The sequence below is a fragment of the Acipenser ruthenus genome, chromosome 17 (genome assembly GCF_902713425.1).
Source record: "Acipenser ruthenus chromosome 17, fAciRut3.2 maternal haplotype, whole genome shotgun sequence".
Lineage (NCBI taxonomy): Eukaryota > Metazoa > Chordata > Actinopteri > Acipenseriformes > Acipenseridae > Acipenser > Acipenser ruthenus.
The window spans coordinates 32647800-32659560 of NC_081205.1; the positions used below are offsets into that span (position 1 = coordinate 32647800).

Sequence of the window (11761 nt, forward strand, 5' to 3'; positions counted from 1 at the left end):
ATAAATACTGCCAGTTATAGCTTGAAACCTGCATTGACCTCTGTAGAATGTCAGCTCTGGTTATGACCCTGACTGTATAAAACACCAACTGTGTACCAATGCATAAGATGTTATTATACAGCGCTTTATTCATAATAATCACATTTAGTTCCGTTTTTCATTTTAGAAAAAAAAATGGTATACACGTTCTTGTAATTATTGCATCTTTATATCAATATATAGCGCTGGTCGAACAGGGTCGTTTCTTCACGTTTTTTAAACGTCTTAACTTGCTTCAATATTCCATTTAATTGTATATATTCCTGCAATTCAGATATGTTGCTGCATCTGTGCATTACCAAAGCCAGGCTCCAGCATCAATGTGTAACCATGTGTTTTTCTGCTGTGTGGTACGTGGACATTTCCAGGAGACTTCAATGTACCGTACCTGTCTGTCTGCAGTAATCGATTCGAACCCCGCTCAACTGAAAACACAACAGGTAAATTAACCTGAAGGTATTCTGCTAGACTATCCTATCACTTACACAGCTCCTTATAAGAGGGTTTCACAGTCTAAATAAGCGGTCTGAGGGTTAGAGGGCAGTCTACATATATACATATATATTTATTTATTTTGCAGACAAAATACATATATATATATATACATATATATATACATACACACACACACACACACACACACACACACACACACACACACACATACACACACACACACACACACACACACACGTCGGTTGAATGTCAATATAAAATATGACGTGTTTTATTTGTCAGTTCTGTAAATACCAGATCAATTAAATCTTAAAAGGATTTGTTAAAGATGACAGATCTTCTTCTTTAACTAGGCCCCATAAATAGCGCATGACATGAATATGTGTAACTGTGTGATATTAATAATTCTAAAATGATTTTTTTTTTAAATTATTTTATTAGTAGTAGCAGTAGGTAATCTCTGATATTTTTAATAACATGCACATGTTATATTACTGCACACAGGCCTTAATAATGAAACCTGGGCAATAATGATTTGTATTGTCAAACGAATGCAGATCGATCATATACGGTTGAATTGCATTTTTTAAAGCAATCGATTTAGCTGTTCTTCCTTGGATGGTTGTGGATATTAACCCCATTGGGACTGTGCTTCTGGACCCCCAGACAGCCGTGCCCTCTCCCACTACCCTGTCCTGTCGCCCAGCTGATGCTGGTGGGGGAGGGGCATGCTAGAAACTCCAATCTTCTTTTTGCCAAACTTTTACAAAAGTTTTCACGGGAATTAGACGCAACGTGATGACGTCAACCAGAGAAAGCCCCAACCTTTCAACTTTTCAACATGGCGGCTGTCTCGATCGGTTTGAGTGAAAAAAACGGGGAATTTTCATGAAAATATGCAAATATTCTGCTATTTTAGATGACCCCAATGTCTCAGATTGATTTCTCTCCTTCAAATCCGGGACATGCGTTAGCTGGAGGGTTATGCAGCCTATCTGTTTTGTTATGTTCACGCTTTTCGACGAGACGGCCAGGTTTGTTTAGGTTCTTCATTGGGAGTTTGGGTACCACAGAGCTACACTCACATAGCAACTGCAGCATCCAGCATGGCGCACAGCATCCTTGCGCTCCAGCATCCTTCTGAGCAGAATCCATCTGCGAACGCACACAGACGGGTCGAGCAACACACGACAAGTATGCATGTAACAGTATAGTAAGGATGTCATAGTGCTACTACAGTGTTAGGGTTATTTATTAAAGGCGTGCGTGCGTTATATAGACTACACTTACAATAATAGCAATGATATTGTGCTAGATAAAGATATAATCACATTTTGGATTTTATTGTGGTGACGATATTGTTATTATTAATAAAAAGAACTTTGATTTTATTTATTGTAAAAAAAGAACAATTCTTTTTTCAATGAATTTGCATTTTTCATGTTTTATATTAATAACTAATAAACGATGTGATTTTTTAAATATATTGCTATTATAATATAAAAGAGGTGTTTTTTTTTATTGAGAGTAATTTATCTTATATGGAATTTCTCTTGTTTTAAAGTGTGGTCGTTTCTGGAAATCAGAAGCTAAGAGTGCGTCACGTGCATTAAGCCATGCTTTGACATGTGTGTATGTAATGGCAACTTCAATAAAGTGCAGAAATTTTTTTTAAAAAAAAGTGATTGCACGTCTCTTTGGGTTTTACAAAGTAGATCAATCTAACACGTGCTCTCCTGGGTGGAATGAAGGACTGGCTTTCATATGCCGGTGTGATTTGTGTTCGACCCCGGGCAACCCTCACTGTCTCTCGACTGGTCTCAACGGCAGGTTTGGTTACCTGTTTTACCGGGTGTGTAGAAGCATCTCGTTAATCAAGCGTGTTTCATAAATAGTCTTTCTCACCTTCCCATACAGTACACCAAAGAGACGGGTTTGTTCAAATTATAGCATTCTACAGAATGAACCTTGTAGCTTGAACACACTTCATATCAGTCAGTATTTAGACTTAGTTTAAATCGCTTTTTCTGCTATTTAAATTGTGCAGCAGCTTATTAAATGATAAGTTATGCATTTTTGTAGGAAAATGTTGTCTGCTGAAGATCTGATTTCAGTAATAATAATAATAATATTAATAATAATAATAATATTAATAATAATAATAATAATAATAATAATAATAATAATAATAATAATAATAATACGCGTGTATGTCACTTTAATGCTTGATAATAGTCACCTTGTATTGCATTTAGTTAAACCACTCCCTTTTCGATTTCTTGCACGTTTATATTCATACATATATCGGCACTGTGTTAGCATACAAAGAAAAGAAAAAAAAAGTTGACCCATGAAAAACAGATCATCGTTTTTCTTTTTCCTAGTCCGTCTCATTTTGTAGGGAAAACAGAATGCGTTTTTTATTTCAGCTTCAAGTTTGCTACTTATCACGTCATAAAGCTGACAGCCTCACACCAAATCAGATTGCGGGACGTGAAGAGAGCCCTAAGGCGTCACAGAGAGTGGAGTTAGGTTCGTGCTCACCTCCTCAGACTGCACAGCCCTATTTAAAGGTCCGGGGAGCTTTCATTTTAAAGTCCCTCTTCATCCCACCCTGCAAGATGGTAAGTTTGGGCTCAGCCTGCTAGCACTGACATGCGCTTTTCAGACAGGGTAACTCACTTTTACTGGAATATGTGCATAATACTCGGTCTTTCGAATAGTCCAACGCGTTTTTATGTACACCTGTCTTTTTTAATTCGTTTTTTTCTTTAATGGGCTGTTGCTCTTGATTTGGAGTTATTGTTCATTCCTATACTCCAGCTACAGAGGTCAATGCTTGCTAGTTTGGTGTACAGTCTGAAAACGTACTGCACACCAAACTAGTAAGTATAACAGATTATGCACGTCCAGACGTGCTGTGGAGTAGTTTTTTTTATCTGAATGATTTGATGTGCGCATCGCAGCATGCATGAAGAAACCCTGGTATATCCTATCAATCTGTTCTGAAAGTGCGGGGCTTTCTCCTGGTCTTTTATACACATGTTCATCTTAAAACTGACGTACACGAATGAGCACGAATTGGGTGAGCGCTGCTAAACTGGAGTTGTGGAGTGGCTGGCTTCTCGTTATCCAGCGACATCAATAGTGTAATTGCGTTAGGGAGCGATGTCTGTATCGGTGTTAATCCTAGTGGAGGATCTGTAGTATGAATATTATAGCTTTGTGATGGGATCGTAACAGCATATTTGACATTGGTGAATGATTAGAAGTGCGCATTGCACATGGCTATGTAAAACCACACGCTGAATTGCAACTTTAAACTGTTTATTGTCTTGGACCGGTGTATCTTTACATTAACACGCTGTTAAAGGCGTGTTACGAATGCAACGCTAATGGGGTTATATGAGAAGGCGCTTCAGCCCATTCAAATGTGAGTATCGTTTTCTGGTGGGCGTGGGAGTATATTCTCTCTGTTAAGGTTATTATTCTTTTTTACACCGAAACTGGTGAGCGAAGGGGTGGGAATTTATTTAACTTCAATAGGCAGAAATGCACCTTTGCGCCATTGTTAAGATGTTATTAGACGAAGGGGTGAAGGGAGACATATACGCTCAGGTAAATCAGTCTAGTGACGTCATTCTTTTAGAACGATCAATACAAGTGTGTGTGTGTATGAGTGACCGCATTTTATAATGTACTATTTAATTAAAAAAAAAAAAAAAAAAAAAAACGATATTTATAATATTTAATTTGAAATCAACACACCCGAGTGATCCTGTTTGCCCATGCTTCGGTTTACATTATGTGGAAATGTATCTAATGCTTCTCTTTCCCTCCCGTGTTTAATTTGCAGAGCGCCATTCTTTCATGCCAAGACCAGTGCTTTGTAGGGGGCCAGGGCTATGATTGCCCCTATTCCGTCTCGACGTCAGCAGCCAATGTTGATGTTTCCAAGGAAACACTGGTCTCTTTCTGGGCTGCTGGTCTCCTGGACAACAGAGCCTGCCAGCACGAGCCACAGTCGCAGCGTAAGACGATTCAAATTAACATTTCGGTTATTTAAACGATCTTCCCGGTATTAGCTATAACGGAAACATAACAGAATACTAAGTGCTCGCCACAGCAGACCACGAGGGTAAAATGTTCTTGCATTATTTGAATGCATGTTAAAATCAAAGAAAAATAAAAACCCATGTAGTCTAATCCTACCTGTATATAATAGTGTACAGTTCACACAGCTGTATTCACATGTATGTATTATATAGTTTCCTGTCGTCTTTACTCTTGCAAGTGGAGCTCATTAGATCCACCAGTCTTATTTGCACATGTTAATGAGAGGGTTAATCCATAACATGTGTTCAGTTAATGCTCCTCAATTGTTTCCTCTCTGCGCTTTGCATATTGCTCACCCTCAGAGGAGCAGCCCTGTTTTTACATGTATTCTGCTTGATCCCGGGACTGTGGTTGACTGTATATGTATTTATTTGATAGAACTCTATTATGAGCTGGACTCTGGCATTCAAGAGGACTTCATTTGGACAGATCACTTGTCCCCACAATTGCAAAGAAACCAGCAGGTATGGATCAACGAAGTGTCTGTCTGAATGTGGCTTCAGGACACACAGTTCTACATCTGTTTAGCTGTAAAACACATGTCTGTAGCCTATTTATTAGCACATAACAACACATAAGAAGAAATGGCTTCAGGTTCTGAAATGTGTTTTCAATGTGAACAGGCTCATTTGCCTGTAAATGATGTGTATAATCAATCCACTGCTGCATCTAAAGTCTTTCTTTTTCTTTTTTATATAAAGCTTCAGGATACTTTGTTACAAAAAGAAGAAGAACTGGCGAGGTTACATGACGAAAACAACAAACTGAAGGAATATTTAAATTCTACTTTTGTCAAGGGCTTGGAGGAAAAAGCTAAGGTATTTAGTATGTATTTATTTAACATTGTAACCTTAAGTTTTTGATGATGTGACTAGTACTGGGTATTCAGTTCTAAACTAAATCAAGGAATTGTGTAAGATCAGTATCAGGATGAGAAAGATTTAGTCTAAGCACTTTTCAGCAACATAATACATGATGCATTGAACAAGCCTCCAACTCACTCAATATCAGAGCACTTCAGTAGGCAAAAGCTTGCATTAAATGGCACTTTGTTCTATGTTTTTTTTTCCAGATACTTTTGCACAATGGTCCTGGAGTGGATTCCAGGCCCAGAAATAAGAGGAGGAGGGTGCTGGGGGATGAGGGTGTGCACGCTTCCACTGCCAGTCAGCTGTTACCTGGCAGCTCCCTAAAGAAAGCCTGCAGGAACCTGTCCCTGGAGTTCTGCACTGCCGAGGAGCTGGCTCACACTCCTCCCGTCGACTCGTGGGTCCTCCAGACCCTTGGACTGAAGGACGTTGACACCATCGACCATTCAGCTAACTACAGTGATCTCCTGACCTCGCTCGACGATCACAATGCCCTCCACGCTGCCGGGGCGATGGACTACAACAACGCTGGCCGTGTGTCATCACCACTGGGATACTGCCCTGATACCGGGGTGGGAGTGGAGTACACGGGCAGTCCATGCAGCTTAGATTCCTGCTACCTCTCTCTGCTCCCCTCCTCCTCCTCCTCCTCCTCTCCACAGGCTCAATCCACGCCTCTGCCGAGCAGCGCCACACCCTCCCCGTTTAAATCCCCTTACAGCGTAGAAGTTTCCCGCAATAAAACCGAAGTTGCCTTTACCATGTCCCTCAACCCCCACCGCAATGTGAAGACTCACAGCTTCGACCAGGGGCAGGCTTTTGTGTGCAGAGATGAGCAGGCTGGCTGGAAGTTCACATGGGTCCCCAAACAATCGCAGTAATTATAGCCTGTTGCATTAGCACTGCCATCTGAAGGACAAAGTCTTTACTGTTTACATTATATCGATGCACTTCAATTTGCCTGGGTGAAATGTTTTTTTTTTTTTTTTACTTCTTCACTTTTTATTTTGTATTATTATTGTTATTATTTTATTTATAGTCCGGGTGAATGAATGACCCAGCCCAAGTTAATTACAACGCCTAAACTTTTAAAAAAGCGTGGAGAAAGACTTTAGCACATTTACAGATACCTAGGCGGAACGTTACAGAAACTGAAATCAGACAGTAATAAATGCGTACCGCCTGACTCGAATAAAATACATTGGAGAAAACAAAAAGGCATTTTAATATTGTATTAGACATCTAACTGCTAATTTCTGTTATTTAAACTGCCAAAGGTCACAGTTTTTTTTTTGGTTTATTTTTGCACTGCTAAAGAACATGCAAAACGAAATCTAACAGATCTCACTGTATGTGCCTAACACTGCCTTAACAGCCTGGTCACTTGGGGGGGAGGGGGGGAGGGGGGGTTCTGCGCATGGCAATAGCAAAATCAACTGTATAACATTATTTTTGTTTTGTACAGTAATAGTTGCACAAAATACAAGACAAATACAAAAGCATTGAGGACGTTCCCTTGCTGTCTCATATCTGTGCCTTTGCAAACATGTCTATTATCTTTATATTAGTGTTCTCTCTTTAAAACATGTGGGATTATTCTATACCTGCCATTGTACTTACAGCCAGTGCCAGTTCTGTAACTGCTGGCATACACCTAACATGTAGTGCCTTACATAGAGAGCGAATGTCTCCTTTTACACACACAAAGAAACACTAAAGCTGTTTTCTGATGTTAATATGCTGCTGCGGAGATGAATTTCGTCTTTGGACACTAAATAGAAGTATTGTAAATTTGCATTCTAATCACAATAGCATCAAATTTAATTTAATGTTAATATTGTTGTATCATGTTTTCTACTTTTGTAAGACTCTAATTAATTATATGTACAAATATTGTTTTAATTGTGTGCATTCTTGTATCACTAATGAGCCTGTGTATAGATTGTAAAATTGTTTTATTTTGCATTGTCCTGTTACTACAATTTATTAAAGCTGCCTAACTGAAAGTTCCTTGGTACTTTTTAACTAAGTAAAAGATTTACACGTAGCAGGTTATACTTCTGTAGGTTAATGGGAGGCCCTATGCAAGCCTTCAGATGTAAATTTCACACTGTTAAACCAAATGTTTAAGAATTAAACAGAAACGTTGTGCAACACATTACTAAACACATCAGTGTTTATTTTATATATCTTAGACGGATGAAAAAACACAAACATTACAGTGTCTAAATATCTGTTTAGAATCTGTCCTCTACGAAATATGTTTAAGCATTTACTTACAGTGCAGCCACACCTTATCCCACTAGCATTATTTTATAAGATAACTTTATAAACAAATACTGTAATTGTAGAGTTGTACAGTTTATTGTATGTTAATTATTTCCAGATACCTTATGATAATTCATCCTCAGCTGTGATTTGGAATATAATATAGGCCTGTAGTGGTTGGCTAAAGAATTTCTACAACGTTAGGTATATTTTCACCGCGTTTCCTCCAGTCTTTAATTAAAGGAGAGAAATCCATTTGCCTGTCAAGAATGAGCAACATGCATTTTGAAAGTGAATTATATTGATGTGTAGGTTTAGTTCTGTAAAAAAAAAAAAAAAAAAAAAAAAAAAGCTTCGCAAATAACTGACGACTACAGGACACCATAAATGCGTCGTGTGATTTATTGTTCAGCTATAGAATATGATTGTGTGGAATGATGGGTGTATCGTGTAACCAAACAGAACCGAGTGTAGCAGGGTGACAGTTAACTGTCACAGACAATTAACTAAGATTTAAGTAACCAGGCCATGCAAATACACACACCTTACACAATTAAATAAAACAGGCAGCCACTGTGAGGGTGGGGGTTAGACTTTGAACAATTCAAGTTTCACCTTTTTATTGTTGTTTATTTTTACTGTTCTGGGAAAATATTAAATGACGTTGGTATTTCAGAAGGCAAAAAAAAAAAAAAACGTTGAAGATAAACACTTGATTTAAACCTACTTTACTGTGAAGCCTTATCTTTATGTAGCTTGTTTATTGCGTATGGGGAGGAATCTCAATACTGCTCTATAAGATAGCCCCGACGAACATTTCACAGATGCCGCAATCAAATAACCAAATCAATGCGAAGCAATTACACTTTTTTAAACATTTGAGTATAAAAAAAATCAATCAATCTATCTATCTATCTATCTATCTATCTATCTATCTATCTATCTATCTATCTATCTATCTATCTATCTAACTAACGTTCAAAATATATCCTATAAATATAAAATACAATTTCAATAAAAGACTTGCACACCTGTCTATCGCATGCACCTTTTTTCTGTCAGTCCATCTCTCTCCCCGTTCCCATCACTTTCTAACGAAGAAGGCGGGTCCCGAGTCCCAGCGAGACCCCCCCCCCCCCCCCCCCCCCCCCCCACTACCACACCAAGACGAATCTGTACCCCCGGTCCCCAGAGCGTTCCACTGCACTCACAGCCCGAATCAAAGTCTTCCACGCGGTTCCCCAGAGAACGTCGAGTGGCTGAGGAGGACAGTGTCCAACTCCAGTTCATCCCAGCGAAATGGAAATGGTGTGTCTAATGACTGGGTAGTAAAGCCTGTCGCAGATGTTAAACAGCTTGCAGGTGCAGTGTGAATCACAAACCCACATACATACATGAGCACGGCTATTAAAACAACAGGAGGCTCAACTGTAAGTATAGTCTAGAGATTTTTTTTTTGTTTTCTTTTTCTCGCTTTTCTTTGGGCGAGTCTGATAACCTCTATTCACAACTTAACAAACCCAAAATTAATGTACATATTAATTAAACCCTTAAAGATCCCCTTTGCAACAGCGCTCAGCATGCCTCAGTTCGTAGGCTAACCATGGAGAAACGGCAATAAATTTAAATCTTAAATTAGTTAAAAATACATGCATACATACATACATGCATGCATACATACATACATATGAATGTTTTTGTGTCAAAGGTGTATTGCTTTATTATTTTATATAATGTATGATCAAATGAATTGCATCCTGTAACCCTACGGCGTTAGCTTTCTCTGAATGTAATGTTTCAAAAGCACATTGAGGTTATAGATGTTAGATACATCTGAAATACCAATCACTCAAAGTTTGTCCTGAAATGGCTTTTTTCTTCCCCACAGTCCCTTTACAACGCCTGCGCCCTTCTAACTGAACAGAGTGTAGCGTCTTGTAATATGCACCGTCTTTACTTTTCTTAACACACAGCTGAAGGGCTTTTGTGCAAAATGTCGTGACATATATTTTTTAATCTTTTAAACCTTTTGTGTAATATGTTATTTTTCCATTCTACAAAAAAAAAATAAAAAATAAAAATAATAATAATAATAATAATAATAATAATAATAATAATAATAATAATGATGTACTTTACATTTGAATCACCATATATCTCTTACAATTTTAAACACGCAATTTGTCCAATACTTTCTTTCTTTAAAAGAAATGTAGGATGAGAAAAGGTGAACCTTTACTTTTCATTCTGAAATCAAGAAGACAGCATTTCTGAACTGAATTGTTGTTGAAATTGTAATATTTCATTGTAATATTCATGTGAGCGCATTATTTCATTTCATTTGAAATAAACAGAACAAAGGAGAGCATTCATTTAAAAAAGACAACAATGAGGTGAGCTGTTTTATTTGATAAAACACACACACACAGACACAGACACACACACACACACACATATATATATATTATAATATTTTATTTATTTATTGTATATATATATATATATATATATATATATATATATATATATATATATATATTAGCTCAAAGAGCCAGCTGCCCTATTTATTTATTTATTGTATATATATATATATATATATATATATATATATATATATATATATATATATATATATATATATATATATATATACACAGACGTGCTCAAATTTGTTGGTACCCTTACAGCTCATTGAAATAATGTTTCATTCCTCCTGAAAAGTGATGAAATTAAAGCAAAGAAGCTGTGAAAAGAGATGAATTATTGCTTATTCTACAAAGATATTCTAAAATGGCCTTGACTCATTTGTTGGTACCCCTTAGAAAAGATAATAAATAATTGGATTATAGTGATATTTCAAACTAATTAGTTTCTTTAATTAGTATCACACATGTCTCCAATCTTGTAATTAGTCATTCAGCCTATTTAAATGGAGAAAAGTAGTCACTGTGCTGTTTGGTATCATTGTGTGCACCACACTGAACATGGACCAGAGAAAGCAAAGGAGAGAGTTGTCTGAGGAGATCAGAAAGAAAATAATAGACAAGCATGGTAAAGGTAAAGGCTACTAGACCATCTCCAAGCAGCTTGATGTTCCTGTGACAACAGTTGCAAATATTATTAAGAAGTTTAAGGTCCATGGAACAGGAGCCAACCTCCCTGGGCGCAGCCACAAGAAGAAAATCGACCCCAGATTGAACAGAAGGATAGTGCGAATGGTAGAAAAAGAACCAAGGATAACTGCCAAAGAGATACAAGCTGAACTCCGAGGTGAAGGTACGTCAGTTTCTGATCGCACCATCCGTCGCTTTTTGAGCGAAAGTGGGCTCATTGGAAGAAGACACAGGAGGACTCCACTTTTGAAAGAAAAACATAAAAAAGCCAGACTGGAATTTGCTAAAATGCATATTGACAAGCCACAATCCTTCTGGGAGAATGTCCTTTGGACAGATGAGTCAAAACTGGAACTTTTTGGCAAGTCACATCAGCTCTATGTTCACAGACGAAAAAATGAAGCTTTCAAAGAAAAGAACACCATACCTACAGTGAAACATGGAGGAGGCTCGGTTATGTTTTGGGGCTGCATTGCTGCGCCTGGCACAGGGTGCCTTGAATCTGTGCAGGGCACAATGAAATCTCAAGACTATCAAGGCATTCTGGAGCGAAACGTACTGCCCAGTGTCAAAAAGCTCAGTCTCAGTCGCAGGTCATGGGTCCTCCAACAGGATAATGACCCAAAACACACAGCTAAAAGCACCCAAGAATGGATAAGAACAAAACATGGGACTATTCTGAAATGGCCTTCTATGAGTCCTGATCTGAATCCTATCGAACATCTATGGAAAGAGCTGAAACTTGCAGTCTGGAGAAGGCACCCATCAAACCTGAGACAGCTGGAGCAGTTTGCTCAGGAAGAGTGGGCCAAACTACCTGTTAACAGGTGCAGAAGTCTCATTGAGAGCTACAGAAAACGTCTGTATATATATATATATATATATATATATATATATATA

General features: G+C 37.9%; 1 protein-coding gene across 2 annotated transcripts; it reads left to right on the forward strand.

Moving 5' to 3' along the window:
- The first annotated feature begins 2642 nt into the window (after window positions 1–2642).
- On the forward strand, window positions 2643–6866 carry LOC117423285 (geminin coiled-coil domain-containing protein 1-like). 2 transcript variants are annotated; one of them, XM_034038815.3, is made up of 5 exons: window positions 2643–3119; window positions 4352–4526; window positions 4990–5075; window positions 5313–5429; window positions 5684–6866. In XM_034038815.3, the coding sequence occupies exons 1-5, from the start codon at window positions 2907–2909 to the stop codon at window positions 6359–6361; spliced, it is 1269 nt and encodes a 422-aa protein (XP_033894706.2). In that variant the 5' UTR covers window positions 2643–2906; the 3' UTR covers window positions 6362–6866. The 2 variants fall into 2 exon arrangements, with proteins under 2 accessions (XP_033894706.2, XP_033894708.1); XM_034038817.2 differs by having other exon boundaries at window positions 3105–3168.
- The last annotated feature ends 4895 nt before the right edge of the window (window positions 6867–11761 follow it).